The sequence below is a fragment of the Sapajus apella genome, unplaced genomic scaffold, assembly GCF_009761245.1.
Source record: "Sapajus apella isolate SASKATOON/1434 unplaced genomic scaffold, GSC_monkey_1.0 scaffold17, whole genome shotgun sequence".
In the NCBI taxonomy this organism is placed as follows: domain Eukaryota; kingdom Metazoa; phylum Chordata; class Mammalia; order Primates; family Cebidae; genus Sapajus; species Sapajus apella.
In genome coordinates, this window is record NW_022436957.1 from 15,460,626 (window position 1) to 15,481,118 (window position 20,493).

Below are 20,493 nucleotides of genomic sequence, written 5' to 3' on the forward strand. Positions count from 1 at the left end.
GACTGCTCTGGCTAGAACTTCCAATATTATATTGAATAGGAGTGGTGAGAGAGGGCATCCTTGTCTAGTGCCTGATTTCAAAGGGAATTCTTCCAGCTTTTGCCTATTCAGTATATTGGCTGTAGGTTTGTCATAAATAGCTTTTATCGTTTTATGATGCATCCTATCGATACCTAGTTTATTGAGAGTTTTTAGCATGAAGGGCTGTTGAATTTTGTCAAAGGCCTTCTCTGCATCTATTGAGGTAATCATGTGGTTTTTGTCTTTGGTTCCACTTATGTGATGGATTACATTTATGGACTTGTGTATGTTGAACCAGCCTTGTATCCCCGGGATGAAGCCTAGTTGATTGTGATGAATAAGCTTTTTGACGTGTTGTTGCATTCGGTTTGCCAGTATTTTATTGAAGATTTTTGCGTCGATGTTCACTATGGATATTGGCCTGAAGTTTTCTTTTTTAGTCGAGTCTCTGCCTGGTTTTGGTATCAGGAGGATGTTGGCCTCATAAAATCAGTTAGGGAGGATTCCCTCTTTTTGTATTTTCCGATATAGTTTCAGAAGGAATGGAACCAGCTCCTCTTTACATGTCTGGTAGAATTCGGCTGTGAACCATCTGGACTTGGACTTTTTTTGGTTGGTACGCTATTGATTGCTGCCTCAACTTCAGCCCTTGTTATTGGTCTATTCAGGGTTTCAACTTCCTCCTGGTTTAGTCTTGGTAGAGTACAAGTGTCCAGGAATTTATCCATTTCTTCCTGGTTTACTGGTTTATGTACATAGAGCTGTCTGTAGTAACCTCTGACAGTAGTTTGTATTTCTGTGGGATCAGTGGTGATATCCCCTTTATCTTTTTTTATTGCATCTATTTGATTCTTCTCTCTTTTCTTTTTTATTAGTCTGGCTAGTGGTCTATTTCGTTGATCTTTTCAAAACACCAGCTCCTGGATTTATTGATTTTTTGAAGGGTTTTTTGTGTCTCTATCTCCTTCAGTTCAGCTCTGATCTTAGTTATTCCTTGTCTTCTGCTAGCTTTTGAGTTTTTTTGAACTTTCTCCTATAGCTCTTTCAATTTTGATGACAGGATGTCATTTTAGATCTTTCCTTGTTTCTCATGTGGGCATTTATTGCTATAAATTTCCCTCTCGACACTGCTTTAAATGTGTCCCAGAGATTCTGGTAAGTTGTATCTTCATTCTGATTGGTTTCGAAGAACATCTTTATTTCTGCCTTCATTTCATTGTTTATCCAGTCGACACTCAGAAGCAAGTTGTTCAGTTTCCAAGTGATTGTGCAGATTTGAGTGTGTTTCTTAATCCTGAGTTCTAATCTGATTGTGCTGTGGTCTGATAGACTGTTTGTTATGATTTCCCTTCTTTTGCATTTGCTGAGGAGTGACTTGCTTCCAATTATGTGGTCAATTTTGGAGTAAGTGCGATGTGGTGCTGAGAAAAATGTATATCCTGTGGATTTGGGGTATAGCGTTCTGTATATTTCTATTAGGTCTGCTTGGTCCAGCTCTGTATTCAAGTCCTGATGTCCTTGTTAATTTTGTCTCATTGATCTATCTAATATTGACAGTGGAGTGTCGAAGTCTCCCACTATTATTGTGTGGGAGTCTAAATCTCATTTTAGGCCGTTAAGAACTTGCTTTATGGCCGGGCGCGGTGGCTCAAGCCTGTAATCCCAGCACTTTGGGAGGCCGAGGCGGGTGGATCACGAGGTCAAGAGATCAAGACCATCCTGGTCAACATGGTGAAACCCCGTCTCTACTAAAACTACAAAAAATTAGATGGGCATGGTGGCGCGTGTCTGTAGTCCCAGCTACTCAGGAGGCTGAGGCAGGAGAATTGCCTGAACCCAGGAGGCGGAGGTTGCGGTGAGCCGAGATCGCGCCATTGCACTCCAGCCTGGGTAACAAGAGCGAAACTCCGTCTCAAAAAAAAAAAAAAAAAGAACTTGCTTTATGTATCTGCGTGCTCCTGTGTTGGGTGTGTATATATTTAGGATAGTTTGCTCTTCTTGTTGGATTGATCCTTTTATCATTATGTAATGCCCTTCTTTGTCTCTTTTGATCTCTGTTGGTTTGAAGTCCATTTTATCAGAGACTAGGATTGCAACCCCTGCTTTTTTTTGCTCTCCATTTGCTTGGTAAATCTTCTTCCATCCCTTTGAGTCCATGTGTGTCTTTGTATGTGAGATGGGTTTCCTGAATACAGCACACCAATGGGTCTTGACTTTTTATCCAGTTTGCCAGTCTGTGTCTTTTGATTGGGGCATTTCGGCCATTTACATTCAATGTTAATATTGTTTTTTTTTTTGTTTTTTTTTTTTTTTTGAGACGGAGTTTCGCTCTTGTTACCCAGGCTGGAGTGCAATGGCGCGATCTCGGCTCACCGCAACCTCCGCCTCCTGGGTTCAGGCAATTCTCCTGCCTCAGCCTCCTGAGTAGCTGGGATTACAGGCACGTGCCACCATGCCCAGCTAATTTTTTGTATTTTTAGTAGAGACGGGGTTTCACCATGTTGACCAGGATGGTCTCGATCTCTTGACCTCGTGATCCACCCGCCTCGGCCTCCCAAAGTGCTGGGATTACAGGTGTGAGCCACCGTGCCCGGCCTGTTAATATTGTTATGTGTGAATCTGATCCTGCCATTTTGTTACTGGATGGTTTTCTTGTCTGTTAGCTAACTCATTGTCTTTATTGCATTTTTGGTTTTTGCCATTTGGTATGTTCTACAGTGGCTGGTACTTGTTCCTTTCCATGCTTAGTGTTTCTTTCAGGAGCTATTGTAGGGCAGGTCTGGTGGTGATAAAATCTCTCAGTAATTGCTTGTCCGTAAAGCATTTTATTTCTCCTTCATTTATGAAGCTTAGTTTGGCTGGATATGAGACTCTGGGTTGAAAGCTCTTTTCTTTAAGGATGTTGAATATTGGCCCCCACTCTGTTCTGGCTTGTAGGGTTTCTACCGAGAGATCCGCTGTGAGTCTGACTGGCTTCTCTCTGTGGGTGACCTGACCTTTCTCTCTGGCTGCCCTTAGTATTTTTTCCTTCATTTCAACCCTGGTGAATTTAATGATTATGTACCTTGGGGTTGCTCTTCTTGACGAATATCTTTGTGGAGTTCTCTGTATTTCTTGGATTTGAATGTTGGACTGCCTTGTTAGGCTTGGGAAGTTCTCCTGGATAATATCCTGAAGAGTGTTTTCCAGCTTGGATTCATTTTCCCTGTCATATTCAGGTATACTGATCAAGTGTAAATTAGGTCTTTCCACATAATCCCATATTTCTTGTAGGCTTTGTTCATTTCTTTTCACTCTTTTTTCTCTTGTCTTGCCTTCTCTTTTTATTTCATTGAACTGATCTTCAATCTCTGATATCCTTTCTTTTGCTTGATCGATTTGGCTATTAAAACTTGTGTTTGCTTCATGTAGTTCTCGTGCTGTGTTTTTCAACTCCAACAAGTCATTTATGTTCTTCTCTAAGCTGGTTATTCTAGTTAGCATTTCGTCTAACCTTTTTTCAAGGTTTTTGGTTTCTTTGCACTGACTTAGAACGTGTTCCTTTAACTCAGAAAAGTTTGTTATTATCCACCTTCTGAAGCCTGTTTCTGTCAATTCGTCATACTCTTTCTTGGTCATGTTGTGTTCCTGTGTTGTTGAGGAATTGTGATCCTTTGAAGGAGAAGAGGTGTTCTGGTCTTTGATGGTTTCATCTTTTTTGTGCTGTTTTTTTCCCATCTTCATGGATTTACCTAGCTGTGATCTCAGGAAGCTGCTTGATGAGGTTGCTTGTCTGCCTGTCGAGGCCCTACTGGGTTTCTAGGGACTCCCATTTCAAAGTATTTTAAAATTTCCCTTGTGAATTCTTCTTTGGCCTATTGGTTATTTAAGAGTACACTGCTTAATTTTTATGTATTTGTCAACTTCCCCAATTTCCTTCTATTGTTGATTTCTGATTTAATTCCATTGTGATTGGAGAACGTACTTTGTTTGATTTTAATCCTTTAAAATTTACTAAGACATCTTTTACAGCCTAGCATATGATCCATCCTGGAGAAGGTTCCACGTGCATGTGATCACCGGTTGCTTCATGGAAACACCTTTTTATTATTTTCCACAAATCTCTAATTTCTTCCCAATTCTCTGGGGTCTTACTAGCAGTTTACTACTTTTAATAGCAACTATTACTGTATTCAGTGAGTGACACCCTACCCCACTTCACTCTATTGACTCTCTATCACAAAACCTACTTTCTTTACTCATTTTTAATCTTCACAATTGCCTTGAGGGAATTAACAAGAGCACTTCTTTGTTTTACAAATGGGAAACCTGGAAACACAGGGGGAATCTGCAACTTGTCTAAAGTGCTGCAGAAGCTGTGAAAGTGCAGCAGGAGTGGTCTGGGGCCTCCCAACAGCCATCCTCCCTGCGACAAGGCCCTGCTGCCACTGAACCTATTCACGTCTCCAGAGAAACACAAACACAACAAGCAGGCTAGTCTTCCTCAAATGTTCTTTTTTATGCACAGGCACATGCAGGGGAAGCTTCTGACTGTTCTCTCTTTTGCCTTCTGATTGAAACAATGAGGGAAGCCCACCTGGCACTGCAGCTGGGCCCACTGTTGGCCTAATCATGGGTTAGGGAGGTGAGCTATGAAATGTCCTCATTGTTTGGGTACAACAGTCTTAAGGCTTCGGAAGCACAAAAAGCCAAGAGTCCAAAGACTAAGCTGAGGTTGCATGTGGCATCAGAGAGACCAGACTGTGATGACAGATCAATAGATATAATTAGAAAAAAATGCCCCCTTTCCAGAGCTTACTGCAAGTGAATATAGTTGCTGTCCCCATACAATGCAACAAATGCAACCAGCACCTAAGTATCATCTACCACTAATTAATTAGCATTTTTTGAGATAGGGTCTCGTTCTGTCACCCAGGCTAGAGTGCAGTGCTGCCATTTCAGTTCACTGCAACCTCCACTTCCAAGGATGAGACAATCCTCCCACCTCAGCCTCCCAACTAGCTAGGACTACATAAACGCACCACCCATGCCTGGCTAATTTTTGTATTTTTTGTAGAGACTATGTCTCTCCATGTTGCCCTGGCTGGTCTTGAACTCCTGGGCTTAAGGGATCCTCCAGCTTTGGCCTCCCAAAGTGTTGGGATTACAGGTGTAAGTCATTGCACCTGGTCTAATCACCTTTCATTAATCTAGCAGCTCCCTACCCAGAAAAACCTCCCTTTGGAAAGGAGTCTCCCATGTGGGGCTTAGCCAAGGTCAGAGCCAAGGAGTGTCCTTTCCAATACCCTGGACAGAGGCTCCATGTCCGCTTGCCTGGGATGTCAATAAGTGGATCCCTCTGTAACCTCTGTAACTCTGTGATTCCAGAATTCTAAAAGGGCAGGCTATGTGGTTTTTCCTCACAACCCCACATGTGGATTTATTACTTGAATTCAAATGCCAGCCTGTTTCACTGGTAGGGAGAGAAGAACAAGGCTCTTCTTTATAAATATTCAGTGTTCTAATGGTATCAAGAAAAGCTAAGACTTCTGTCTTTCAATCAAAGCAAGTAGAGAAAGCAATGAGACTATGTTGACTATGCAGAGACTGTCATCATGATAAAAACCACCTCTGGAATTGCAGGTTCCATCGTGATCCAAGTCCCAGGTAGACCTGAACACCCTGGACTCACCAGTTGCTAGGTTGGACCCCCTCAGCCTGCTATTCATGCCAAAGCCCAGACTAGGGCTTCCTCTCATCTGTCCAAGCCTCATTGTTAGACACAAGGACCCAAGAAATTATCAGAGGCAAAATTCCCTTTCAGCTGGTCAGTTGAAAAACTAACCAAAAGGACTGGCTTTCAAGTTTCAGATTCAGAGAATGTTCTCCTAGCATCATCTAACTCATGTTTTTTGATATCACAGGCTTAAGAAGCCTCGTCAGTCATTTCTCTAAGTGCCAGCACCACCATTTCCACTCATTCACTCAAACATTCCCCATGAGAGGTGGAAGCTGAAGATTACCTTGGGGAATGCTTACAAAGCTCCTTGTCCTGTATTTAAAAGCCCGACATATCCCAAAGTGTTGTCTTAACTAGTATTCAGTAACATGTGGTTCCATGATGAAAGATAAGCAGGTCTCCTTACCATATGCCATCTGAGCGCCTGTACTATGCTAATGTGCTTGTCAATCTCTAAGATTGTGTTAGTGCTGCAGCTGTAGTTGAAATTTTGGCTCAAGCCTGTAATCCCAGCAATTTGGGAGGCCGAGGTGGGTGGATCACGAGGTCAAGAGATAGAGACCATCCTGGTCAACACGGTGAAACCCCGTCTCTACTAAAAAACTACAAAAAATCAGCTGGGCATGGTGGCGCGTGCCTGTAATCCCAGCTACTCAGGAGGCTGAGGCGGGAGAATTGCCTGAACCCAGGAGGCGGAGGTTGCGGTGAGCCGAGATCGCGCCATTGCACTCCAGCCTGGGTAACATGAGTGAAACTCCGTCTCAAAAAAAAAAAAAAAAAAAGAAATTTGACCAGAGAGGCAAGTTTCTCTCTCCCCTTGTCTGTCTCTTCCCCATCGCTCTTTTGTGGAATATTCAGAAGGGCTATAATTCCATACAACATACACTGGGAAATGCCAGGCTGGTTTCTATCTGAGCATGTCACGCTTGGTGCAAGGTCTCCCCACTAGAAGACAGAAATATACAATAGCACCCACTTTTACGACATGCCTCATACAAACTTGGGCACACTAAGATCCAACTCAGCCCTCATGAAAATAAGCACCACATACAATGTGACTGAACCTAAAGCTATTTTTAGAGCCTAGCGTACCGTGTGGAGCTTGCGCAGTTCCAGCATTCTATACTGTGTGAATTATAAACTCCTCTGCGGCATGAGCAAACTTCAGTGGTCACCGGTTGTATGAACTCTGACTTTTACAAAGGTACTTAAGGATTCAAGCCAGCAATGAAAAACAAAACAAAACAAAACAAAAGAAGTCAGACCTATACGTGCCTTATGCTCTATGCAGAGAATATGGAACTCTGAGTGCATTATTACCATAGAAGCAAAGTCATAAATGGTGATTAAGTTCCTAGGCTGACCCACAATGCAGCTAAAATAAGACACATCTGCAATATTATCAACAACTAAAAACTGAAAGATAATGAGATTAAATAAAAGACATTTTTATTCACTAAAAATACTTATGCTCAGTGACATACCAAGTGGGGGCAGTCTGTGCCCAAGCAAGAAGGGGCTGCCTGTAGAGAATTCACAAACAATAAGGAAACAATAATGAAGCCCACAAAGTTAGTTGGCTTTTTACTTTCGCCAGTTGCTGACAATAGAAAACAACATCAGTAACAAAATATTGCTCCTTTGAGGAAAAAAGGGTTCAACAAGAAGTGATGAAGTAACTAAGGGTACTTGCAGCTATGAAGGAAGTGACTTTGGCATACCCATGGGGATTTCAGTATGATTCTTTATTTTGTCCAAATTAATATCTATACATAGAGTCATGCCTATGGGAGTCCTTTTTTTTTTTTAAATGCTCATTAACCATAATCTTAGTCCATAGGGGTGTCACAGATAGAACAAGGATCAGGACACAGATTCTATGAGTTCAATGAGCAATTCTTAGGCAAAAAAGCAAAGGAGCTAAAAAAAAAAATCCATAAGTAAGGTGAGAAGCCATGGGTCTGGGATGGAATTGCACAAATAGTGAACACTGAATCAGAAGAATCAAAGGCATCCTCCATCAAGATTCTCCCAAGGAGAAAGAAAAGGTGGGCAGAAGAAGGAGCTTCCTAGGAGAGCCACCAGGTGGAGCCACCACCACAAACCCACTTCACAGCTGGTTCTCTGGGTAGACTTGGGTAGACAACAGCAGTTGTGGTGGGAATCAAAACCCATGACTAACCCATGGGGGACTCATTACTCTGTTAATGCCTTGAAATCAGAACACACAGAGGCAGAAGATTAAATATAACAGAAAAAAACATTCTAAAAACCAATTTTATCAATGGCCCACACATAATTGCAACATGATCGCAATACCCTTCTACGTAGTTCTTACTATGCATTTCACCACCCCTCACTCTAGGCTCAACAGGCTCAGAAAATAATATGAACAAGGGCAATACACACTCTAACATCAATTGCTGGTGCTAACAAGCGTGGTGTCCCAATAAAACTTGCCAGAAATGCAGCCAGGGATCAGCTAGTTTAAAAGATGTCTTTAAAGGCTCTTGACTCTCAAGCTTTTGAGAATGAAGGCCCACTGGAAAATAAAACTATAGATGCATATACAGATACATTCACACAGATGTATATATTATTGAATGACTATATATCATATCCAACCCCATTCACTGTCACGTCGCCAGATTTTCATTTCCCCTGGGAAAGACCAGCTCAGGTGATAGTCAAAAGCTTCTATACAACAGTAATGACTTCTGTTAACTCTTATTCTACCTGTCCATAAACACCAGTTCCTTAAGTAAAATTGACAGGCAATACTGAAACTCAAAGAAAAGTCTGACCCAAACTGCCACATTATCAGATTACCAGTTAACTGGAGAGAATTCACATTTGTTTCTCCAATAGAAAACTTGAAAGAAACAAAGTCTCATCTCTACAAAATCAGCCCCAGATCTCACATTCACCTTAAAAAACAAACCACTGGCAAACCCAAGAGGTTGACATTTTCTTTATTAAGGACATACTTTTTCCATCCTTTGTTTACAGTTTCCTCTCTGCTAAAGAGCCCACAGCCTATCCTCAGAGCCACAAGGAGTTTTCCAGGCCTGCACACTAAAAGCTGAAAACAATGTTTCCCCTTCAGGGTAAGGGGAAAAGGAAAGGCTGTCACTTAGACCTAGTTAGGGATTGGAATGACTAGTGCTGAAACTATGAGGAGAAGAAAGGTAAACTATTAAGCAAAATTCTTCTGACAACTATAGGCAGCAGACCAAAATGGAGAGAGAGCCCTTCCGTGTGGCAAACGTGAGGCCCATGTTAATGTGGAAGAACTTCTGCACTAACTTTTAAAGCAACATTGTGTCACCAGAGGAAGAGCAGCCGTTGATCCCTCTGTTAAGGAAAACTTAAATGGAACCTGTCTGAAGGATAAAACACACCAGAAATGAACCCACAGCGCAATGTTCTACAGTCAGTCATATCCACGTACCAATTCAGAGAGCAACCCTCCCCATCTTAACTTGAATCTCATTAGACAGATGATCTCACCTCGTAGCATCAGAGCTAGACCTGTTACAAATAACATCTTTTAAACCGTCAGATATTTCAGCATTAATTTCTGGAAGGGGCAGTAAAATGCAAATGCATAACAAACCTTAAATAAAGATGGTAAAAGCAGTTTATCTTTGGGAGGCAGATGCCAAAATAGCAGAGCGACTTAAAAAGAGGACTATAAAATACATATTATATCAGGAGAGCATAATAATAATAATAGCAAAAAATAATAAATGTGCAAAATACAATAGAGACTTACCAAACACTGAATTCATGATAAACTGGAAATAGAAACAAGGACATATAAAGCCAACCAGAAACCCACGGAGTGGCTTCACATTCAGAATGACAGAAGTAAATACAAGACACATCCCCACCTTGCCATCCAAATGATATAAGAAATGTGCAGCACTTTCTCAACGTTTTCCCAAGGGATACAACAGACTGAAGCTACTTGCAGGCAGGATTGGCTGGTGTTTTTCCAGTCTTTATCTGCCCCAGTACCACACACAAGGCCAGGTGCATAGTAGGCACGCACTAAACATGTGCTATTGAATGTTCATAGGTGTCTACCAAAAAGTGAGGAAGGAACAATGTCCAAAATTCCTGGCAACAGGAGAGGTTCAGAGAGAGGCAAAGATACATCTCCATGTGCTCTGCTAACAATGCAAAAGAGAACCCTAAAATGGAACCTGGTCCTCACAGGGGCCAGCAGGCTATTGATGACAGCCTGCATACTTAACTGATCACATGGATAAAGTTAGCCAGGAAATCCTTCTAAGGATCAAATAATTTTTTTTTGTTTGTTTTGAGACAGGGTTTCATTCTGGCACCCAAGCTGGAGTACAGTGGCATTATCACAGCTCACTGCAGCCTTGACCTCCAGGGCTTAAGTGATTCTCCTACCTCAGCCTCCTGAGTAGCTAGGACTACAGGTACATGCCATTATACCCATCTAATTGTTTTTTTTTTTTTTTTTTTTTTTTTTAAGAGATGGGGTCTTGCTATGTTGCCCAGGCTGGTCTTGAGCTCCTGGGCTCAAGCAATCCTCCTACCTGAGCCTTCCAGAGTTCTGGTATTAAAGGCATCAGCCACTGCATCCAGCTTGATTTTTTATCTCATTTTTAATTCAAGTAGATAACAGTCTATATTCAAATGGACAAAAATCCACTGTTCATTTTCAAGAACCTATTTAGGATATTTGCTATTAACTGTTTGAACTTCTGTTTTATTCCATTTTTCTTCTAAACTCAATATATGAATGCTTTTTTTTTTTTTCTTTTTTTGGGGGGGAGACAGAGTTTCACTCTTGTTGCTCAGGCTGGAGTGCAATGGTACAATCTTGGCATTTGAATGCTTTTTAAAAAAATGTCTCTATATATCAATGTTCCAATTTAGGAGGACCCACCATTCTCTTTTATGGGTTTAATGATAGAAGAAACAAAAGAATAAATTTTTCTTAGAAGAAAACACACAACTCTCTTCTGTCTGGTTCATCAAGAGAATGACATTTGGCTCCAAGGAAAGTTTTCACATTTTCTGGCTGTAACTTATCAATATACTTGTGTCTGAGATAACTTCAGGACATACAACATCCATGCTGCAAGTTTAAATGAAAAATGACTTCTTGGCTGGGCACGGTGGCTCATACCTGTAATCCTAGCACTTTGCGGGGCCGAGATGGGTGGATCACCTGAGGTCAGGAGCTCGAGATCAGCCTGGCCAATGTGGTAAAACTCCATCTCTAGTAAAAATACAAAAAAAAAAAAAATTAGCCAGGTGCCCTGCTGGGCACCTGTAATCCCAGCTGCTCAGGAGGCTGAGGCATAAGAATCACCTGAACCCAGGAAGCAGAGGTTGCAGTGAGCCGAGATCATGCCACTTCACTCTCAGCCTGGGCGGCAGAGCCAAACTCTACCTCAAAAAAAAAAAAGAAAGAAGGGAAAATAACTTCTTATTTCTCAGGAAAGGCTTGTTTTAAACAGGAAGTTCTTTCACTGTGACTCAGGTAAGGACCACAGATATGGCCAGAGGTGTGCAAAAACACAATTGCTCCTGAGGTTCTAATGCCAAAATGTATAGCTGATGGCTGCCAAGTCAGCTGGGAGGACCTACTTTCTCTCAATTCCAGTTACATCATCTTCTCAAATGAAAAGCCAGCCAGGGCCAGGCGCGGTGGCTCATGCCTATAATCCCAGCACTTTGGGAGGCCGAGGCGGGTGGATCACGAGGTCAAGAGGTCGAGACCATCCTGGTCAACATGGTGAAACCCCGTCTCTACTAAAAAAAAAATACAAAAATTAGCTGGGCATGGTGACGCGCGCCTGTAGTCCCAGCTGCTTGGGAGGCTGAGGCAGGAGAACTGCTTGAACCCAGGAGGCGGAGGTTGCGGTGAGCCGAGATGGCGCCATTGTATTCCAGCCTGGGTAACAAGAGCAAAACTCCATCTCAGAAAAAAAAAAAAAAGAAAGAAAGAAAAGCCAGCCAGGCACGGTGGCTTATACCTGTAATCCCAGCACTCTGGGTGCCTGAGGCAGGAGGCTTGCTTGAGCCCAGGAGTTCAAGACCAGCCTGGCAACATGGCAAAACCCCAGGTCTACAAAAAATCAGTAAATTAGCCAGGTGTGGTGGCTCACACCTTGTAGTCCCAGCTACTCAGGAGGTGGGAGGATCACCCGACCCCAGGGAGGTGGAGGCTGCAGTGAGCCATAATTGTGCCACTGCACTCCAGCCTGGGTGCCAGAGTGATACCCTGTTTAAAAAAAAAAAGAAGAAAAGAAAGCCCATGGAGTCATTCCAGTACCTCCCTAAATCAACTCTGCAGACATTTACAAAGGTTAAAACTGAAAATTGAAACTGATCAGTCCCCAAACTAAGGTTTCCATAGCCCTGGCCTTTTCTCAAGGCTATGAATAGCTTCCTTCAAACCCAAGATGGCTTCTGACCTTATGCAGGTGTCTGGGGAGGGTGAGCTCATCCCACAATGTAAGGGACTACTATCTGTTTGCAGCTGCTGCAAAGTGCGGCATGTTAGAAGATGCAAAAACAGCTGAACACAATGAGGCAAACTTCTTCAGCTAGGCCTATCTCAAGTTCAGGACCCAATGAAGTGGTTCAATTTCAGACTCATGATAGAAATAGACTTCAATATTTCATTATTAAACCAATTTCAAGCATGTATCAAATGATGAAGTCCATATAAAGAAAACAGTCATCTCGTCTTTGATCAAATTGAAGGAAGAGAACTTGTGTTCATTCTATTAAATTCTTACAGGGTCCAAGGCTGAACCACAAGGTGGACTCATATCCTCTAAGAACCCATGTTGGCGAATCAAAGCAGGCTGTTAATAAACCCTGAAAGCAACTTCCTTCCCTAATAGCCACAGCAACAGTAATAGACCGAAACATCGGAAAGGTTGCTGGAGACAAAGCTTGATGATGGAAACAAAGGAGGAGGGGGCCCCTTCAGTCATTTACAATAACTCATAAAACTTTAAAAATTAGTTAGACGGAAGTATTTATAAGTAACTAGAATCATCCCACAGATTTAGCCTCTGATCCTTGTTTTAACGGGGGAAAAAGTGTTTTTTCCATTGATTTGGGGTGGGGAAAAAATGTAGCTTTTGAGCTCAGTACAATGAACTATTTATCTGGCCTGACAAGGCCAATCAATCTACCCCCGCTGTTTATTATAAGGAGTAGTAGAATACTGGTAGTCTTGATGGGTGGGGGAGGGCCAGAGGCAGCCCAGGGCCTGGTACACAATGCTTCCCTTCAGCTGGAAATTTATGTTAGGCCCAGGTGACCCAGGAGGTCAGGGTGAAGCCTCGGACAGAATGAAGAAGATTTGTTTTGGGCTTCGTATTTACAGAATGCCTCCATGTACTTGGGTCTCACAACCACCAGCAGATTCCGTATATAAAATGCCTCGGAGTGAAAGGTTGGCCATAATCAGGCTGCAGGCCCAAGGCAAAAGGCTTTCAAAAAGGAACATAAGGTAGTAAGCCATCCCTTTGCATTCCAATTTTTGGTGAATGAAAAATTCCATGGGGAAACTCAGAGGCCAGATTTTACTTGTGAAGAGACAGTCATCTGAAAAATTCTATTCCATCGTTGATTTAAAGTTCTCAGGTAATTTTACTGAACTCATCCAAATAATTACCTCAACTCCTTACCTAAATTAATTCCTTCCCTTGTTAAATTAATTAATTGTTTTAAATCTCTTATTGACTTGACAAAAACCAGGGCTAGCCAAAGAGGCCTTGCTGCTGGTCAACGTGTGTGCAACTGCTGTGCTTACAGACCCAAGAGGCAGCCGGAGGAATGGGAGGGCTCCTTCTCATTGGTTTGGAAGTGCAGAAAGACGACACACCGAACTCTAGCTCACCAAATCCAATGAATGCAGGTCTCAGTAGTTTGAGAGCTTATTTGAAAGAATGCAGGAGGCACTTTTGGCCAAGACTGTAGTTTTACAGCAAAGGGCACTTAATTCTTAAAATGGGAAATCCCCTACTTTGGTAGGATGAATTTAAGAAAACGAGAAAAGAAAGAAAATCCTATAGCTGCTATCCAATGTGGGCCTCTAGCCAATATTTGATCTGAATAATTCAAAAAGGGAAATGTAACCCAGGCAGCTGGAGATGGCAGAGGAAGAGACAGGAAGGAAAAGAGGCACAAAGCTGTGATCAATGGGCAGTTTACTGGACAAATTCTTATCCTGTCTAAATTTTATGAAAGATTAGCTGTTCTTCCTCCCCATGGTTATGCAAACTTGCCTTCTGTTTTTCTGGTTAATGGAACCCTTTGCTAATCTAGTTCCTGTGCCGCTTTTGAACAGCTCTCTATTTATCTTTAAGGAAGTAATAAGCCCACTAAAAGCTGTCAGCAGAGCACTAACCTACAGACATGCTCAGCATGTGCCCTGGCTGGTCCAAGATCAGGAAAAACTGAAGGACCCTAGTGTGCCCACAATATAAAATCTCTGCAGTCCTGTATTCTCTCTCACATTTTTTCAAACAATTATCTCCAAGAGGGGAGGGAGAGAAAACAAAACTCCAACAAGCTGAAACCTGAATATCTGCCTTGAGGTCTCAAAAGAGAGAAAACAAGATTGTTAAAGGTCTCCTGGTCAGATGGATGTGTTAGCTGTATCTTTGCACGTTCTGCCTTATAAACTCAGGGAGGCAGGGTCTGCACTAGGGAGCCTAGCAGTTAGCTAGACAAAGAACTTGATAAGGTTTGCCTTAAATTAAAAGGATAGTGTGGTTAGACACATTGCTCATGCCTGCACCACAGCATTCTCTAAATTCACCTTTCATCCATAAAAATAGATATGAAAGGGAAAGCTAAAGATCTAGAAAAAAAAAAGACCTAGAAAAATCATCATTTACAAATGCAGTCCACTTTCTCATTGTGAAAAAAATTTTTATTAGTTCCCTATATTAAAGTTACTATATATCTATATCTATATCTAGATATATATCTAGATATAGATCTAGATATAGTCAATTGCTAAGTAAGCATGTGTGTGTATCCAAAATGTATACCCAAAAGACAAAAGGACAAACTCTATTCAATTTTTCAGCAATATAAAATTTGACACAGTTCACCAGAAGTTTCCAGTTTTTGTTTGTGTTCAGGGAGGGGAACTCTTTTTCCTTTCCCATACCTCTCTTATTGGTTCTTAAAATCGTTTCAGAAGACAGCAAAGAGTTTCCACTGGGCACTTCATGCATGGGCTTTTCTGGAGCTTTGTTGGCGAGAGGGTCTTTCTTCATCTCTTTCTTTATTTCCTGTGAGGACAGATAAAAGGAAAACAAGACTATAGTTTGAATCTTTAGAATGCCTCTTGGACTATCTTAAGTTTCATCTTTCTGGAAATGAACTATAGCAATGCCAACTTAACATAACATGATGCTTTAAAAACACGATTTTCTATATTTTTGTAGTCTTCTTACATTTATTGGAGATGCACCTGGTCTTATAAAATGGAATAAGGCCCAGTATGATGAGGCGACCTTATAAAACTATGGCCATTCTATGTGACTATAAACACAATGAGTGAAACATAAAAGCCACCATACAGCTCTAAGTGACAGCCTGTTCTTGTTAAACAATGACAAACTTTAGCCAAGAAGACTCACCCCCTTAAAAAGCATTCTGATTTCTCTTCTTCTCAACAGAGATTTAGAGAAGCATATTCCCAAATTACCATTGTGCTCACAAGTATACTAAACCTAAAAAAAGATGATTCTAATGCATTTGCAGTCATCAAGTTGCTCTGGCAATTTCAACTATTGACAAAGAAAAAAGTAAGGATGGCTTATCACTCTAGATCAGGGGTCAGCAAGTGAAAGCTCACCACTCACTTTTGTAAAGAAAGTTTCTTTAGAACACAAATACACTCACGCATTTAAGTATTTTGTATGGCTGCTTTGATGCTACACCAGCGGAATTGAGTAGTTGCAACAAGATATCAAAGTCTAAAATATCTGGCCCTTTACAGAAAAAGTTCACTGACCCCTGCTCAAGGTAGACTCTTAAAGCTCCATTAAGATTTAAATTTCTAAATTCTAATGGCTGATATAATTATTTCAAATTACTTTAATAATTTACATAATTGTTTTCAAAAGCATTAATAGCCCAAGATAATAGTGACTCACAAAGCATAGGTCTGTATACAGGAATTCCTCCAAAAGGAGTAAAGAGTTTCTAGGCTTGTCTGAACCCATAATCACAGTAGCTTTTTTGAGGAAAAGTGAAAGCTTAGGGGCTGACCCCAAGCATGGCTGAATGGCAGGAAGAGCTCAAAGATGAGGGATGTGTTCCTTAGCAAGAGCCCACAAGGTAAGAAATGGAGATTGGCTCCCCGCTGGAAGGAAGAGAGATGCTACATTAAGTAGGGGGCCATGATTAGGCCCAAGCAGAGGGCAGGGGCAGAAAGTAAGCAACAAAAGTTTGTCAAAACAATGCGACTGCCTGCAGCTTCCTGCATACTCAAGAGTGTGTTAGTTACCATATCCAATTCCCCTATTGCCGGCTCTGTTCACAGCAGCCTCACCCTCCTTTCCTCCCTCACCAGGGCCCCACCGGAAACCAACAACTGGGGCTGGCGCTTTGCTAGGTTGAGCATTTCAGCTGGCGTCCCAGAGGCCTAACCAGGCGAAGCTCAGCCCAAGGTCAATACCAGTACCTCTGCACCCCACACAAAGCTGTGTATGCTCGCGTGCATGTACACGAACACCTACCTCAGCAGCCCCAGCACCTGCTAGAGCAGCAGTTGCCAGGGGTTCCTGTGGCCTCACAGGCAGATGGCCTCAGGGGACAATCTGCAAACACTGCCTGCCTGAGCTACATGACAGGATGCTATCTTGGTGATGGCTGCCAGCCTGCTATGGCTCTGGAAGTAAAGACAACAAGCTACCAGGTAGGCTCATTTCCCCACTGGGTGCTTCTTTAGGGGAAGAACAGTTGCTCAAACCTCATTTTCCATCGCAGTGTGGGTATGACCGTGCACGCACAAATTCCCCACCTTGACACAATGTAATGCAGAAACACGACAGCACAACACTAAGGAAACTTGCTCAAGGTCAAACAAGTAGGAGCCAGAATTTGAATCCAACCTGTCTAGCTTCAGAGCTCATCTCTTTTTTTTTAAGACAGTCTCACTCTGTTGCCCAGGCTGGAGTGCAGTGGCGTGATCTCTACAACCTCCGCCTCCCAGGTTCAGGCAATTGTTATGTCTCAGCCTCCCGAGTAGCTGGGATTACAGGCACATGCCACCTCGTCTGGCTAATTTTTGTATTTTTTTAGTAGAGACAGAGTTTTGTGATATTGGCCAGGCTGGTCTCAAACTCCTGACCTCAAGTGATCCACTCACCTTGGCCTCCCAAAGTGCTGGAATTACAGAGGAGAGCTCATCTCTTAACTACTCTTTCCCAGAGTCCTGACTGGATTATAATCACATCTTCCTGCCTCCAATCTCACCCCTCCCACTTCACCCTCTGCACTACCATAATGGACACTCAAATGTCTGTTCTTGTCAATCCCTAGAAAATCTCCAGTTACTTCCCAAAGACCACAGGACAAGCTTTCATTCAAACACTTTTCAAATTGAACAGCAAACCACAAGTCCCTGTGTACTTGCTTCTAAAAATATCTGACATGCATGCTGACCCCACAGTACCAATTACCATGCAAATATAAGTGCCGCACTGCTTGGACAACACCTTATGTTTACAGAATCCTGATGTCATGGACTCCTATCCAAAGGCTCTAAAAATAGGTGATGATGCTAGCAATGATACAACTGTACACTGGCAAAGGCTTATAAATTAAAGTGCTTTAGCAGCTATTATTTTCACTTGCTGTTAACAACACTGTCAGGAAAAAAAAAAAAAACACCACCTGATTTTGCCAGACATATATTTTTATACATAAGTATAATGAGACCCAGTCAGAAAAGATGCAAGACCAGATGAAGGCCACAAAGCTAGCAAGGGGCAGAGCTGGCCACGAGACCAAACTCTGAGCCTTCTAGGCAGAGCTCTCCTGCTACATCTCACCTCCTGAGAAGAATCAGTGTCATGACTATAGGCGGGAGACTCAAAACCACTCAGCCTGTGGCTCCAGTGGAAACCTTAGCTTCTCGCCACAATTAAATAATGTAACAGATCACCTTACCTATAAAGTCCAAGACTATTGAGGCTCAAATCTTCGAAGTTCCTTATTATCCATGCACATAGACAAGCTTGTTCCTGCAGAGGAGGGTTGGCTTGGCACTAGAGCAACTCCTACCTCTGTATAGCTGCCAAGAGCCACGTACCTGGAACTCTCCGAGGTTCTGATCCAGGTCATGGGACTCTGAATTTCCTAGGACAGGGGTTCCTAGCCCCCCAGTCTTTAATTGTAACTTTCTGACCACCAGGCCTATGTTTTTTTCTTTTTTTAAACATTTGTTAAGAACCCGGGTTCTATAATCTCAGTAGTAGAGGCCACACCCTGAACCAGAATTGCAGGCCATGAGGGCTTATGAAAATGTATACATACCTGCCCACATATATAAATCAACAATGATTTTGCTTGCTTAAAGGCTATACAGAATAGAAAGGGTATCAACAAACCTCTTAAGAAGGCAAAGGAAACCCGGCTTCTCTTTATCTCAAATCTGATCTCTTACAATGGAAACTCGGCAAGTACAATAAAACCGAGGCCATCAATAAGATATCAATGCTGCAAGGACACTTCAGCTGTGTCACAAGGGCCACTTGAAAAAAGGAAGAGAACTCACACCATTCTAGCTTCCCAAAAGCATTGTACCACACAGAGCCTGGGATGGCCTGCCCATATTCAGAGACCAAAAAGCCCCAATAATGCCACTCTGGCAAAAATTCTCCACGACATATTCAGCAGCCTGCAAACGGCAACCTCACTGGACAAACACATGATTTGCATGCAACTGAGAATTATGCTAGGACAGTCTGCTTTCTGATGAGCTGCATTGCCTTGATGTGGCTGGCTGCTGGGCCAAGCTGGCTACCTCTTTTCTCTTCTCCTTCCCCATCCCCTACATACTTTACAGGTGTTGGCGGGTTGGCTGGGTTCAGTGTTAACTCCTTTAAATTAACTGGTCAGTCTCTAACCAAAATACTACACAGTAAAATACAGAAACATGCTCAGTTTGGGGGCCCTTCCCTCCTCTCACCTTTACTTCTTCCATCATTCATAACACAGGTTAAGGCACAGACTTCACGATGAATGGAGAATGATGCTGTGCATCAGAAAACCAGAACTAGTACTGACATCATTTATTAGAGGTATGACCTTGGGGGAAATACTTAAAGCCTCTATGCAGCCATTTTGTCACTTGTAAAAGAGGTCTAACAATAAATGAACCGTCCGAGAGGTGTTTTCAGGATCAAAGAGTGAATTAGAGAGTAGTACACAAATTGATTATCTACTCTCATTATTAAATATCAAATACTATTTTAAAAAGAACTACACATAACACCGATAAAATTCACAGTCATAATGTTGAATGACAGAAGCCAGACACAAAAGATACTACATGATTCCAATTATGTGAAACCCAACAACAGGCAAAATTAATCATTGGTGAGACATCTCAGAACAGCAGTTACTCTTAGGGAGGCGTACAAGGGAGCCTGCTGGGAGGATGAAAATGACCTATAATGAGGTCTGGGTGATGGTTACACAGGTGTACATAGACCAAAATATTCACTGAACTGTATTTCTAAGACTTCTGCACTTTACTGCATGCAATTTCAATTTAAAAGAACACCACAAATGCTTAAACTGAAAGAAGACAGATTATTTTAAACTGAAATGTGCTGATATTTTGTCCTAGGAGGTCAGAAATACACAAAGCTAGTGCTTGAGTATTTCAATGTTCATCTCAGGAGGTGAGATGTTTTCTGGGATCAACATCAGTGTAGCAGGTGGTCGGAATGTGCCAGATGCACCCTATGGAATGGGTGAGCCAAGGCGTGTCTCCTCTCACCTATCCAATCAGATGAACGGATCTGTTCCCACCAGGGCATCCTTGTTTTCCATGTCAGCTGCTTTCCTCCTACCTTGCCAGATTTCCTTCTCTCCTGCCACCAACAGTACTAGCACACAGAACAGGCTGGTGCTACGGACACCAGGGAAAGCTGGGCATCCCCCTTACCTGCCCAGAATGCTGGTCCTGGTACTTCTGTCTGCATTCAAAGAGCTGAGTGAGGTTGGGCAGAGCCCCCTTGGCTTAGGGTGGAAGCAAGGCAGACAAAACAGACATCATTCATCAGCCTAACCTCAATCCTGCTCTACTTCTTTCTGGAGTAAAGGCTTCCTTTAGACCCAGACGTGTCTGTGGGATCACAGCTGTGCCCCCTGCACTAGTTCATGAAAAACCATTTTGCAAAATTACCATTGGCAGGAGATTTTAAAAGTCACTAAAAACAAACACTTATACCAAATCTACTGATCAAGAGAGCTTTGAATAGATATGCAAACCTAGAATAGCACACTGCTCCCCGACATGCATCTTTCTCCCCCCACCCCACCCCACCCCACCCCATGCAAAAGGCAAGTCTGAGGAACAGCTGCCCTGTGAGTATCTTCCCTGCATGCAGAGACTATGCCTCCCAGTATTTGGCTCTCTTCAGAAAAGACTGGTCTGTCTCAGAACACCTGGGAAGACAGAGCAAGTATTCTGAGAGTATGGCAGACTACCAAGT

General features: G+C 42.4%; 1 protein-coding gene across 10 annotated transcripts in view; it reads right to left on the reverse strand.

Annotated features, from left to right (window-relative positions):
- The window catches only part of SH3KBP1 (SH3 domain containing kinase binding protein 1), a 374,021-nt gene that overhangs the window by 217,830 nt on the left and 135,698 nt on the right, over window positions 1-20,493 (reverse strand). For all 10 annotated transcript variants that reach the window (XM_032286049.1, XM_032286045.1, XM_032286048.1 and 7 more), the window contains one exon: window positions 14,925-15,048. In XM_032286049.1, coding sequence (XP_032141940.1) covers window positions 14,925-15,048 — 124 coding nt within the window. The remainder of the gene's footprint in view (window positions 1-14,924; window positions 15,049-20,493) is intronic.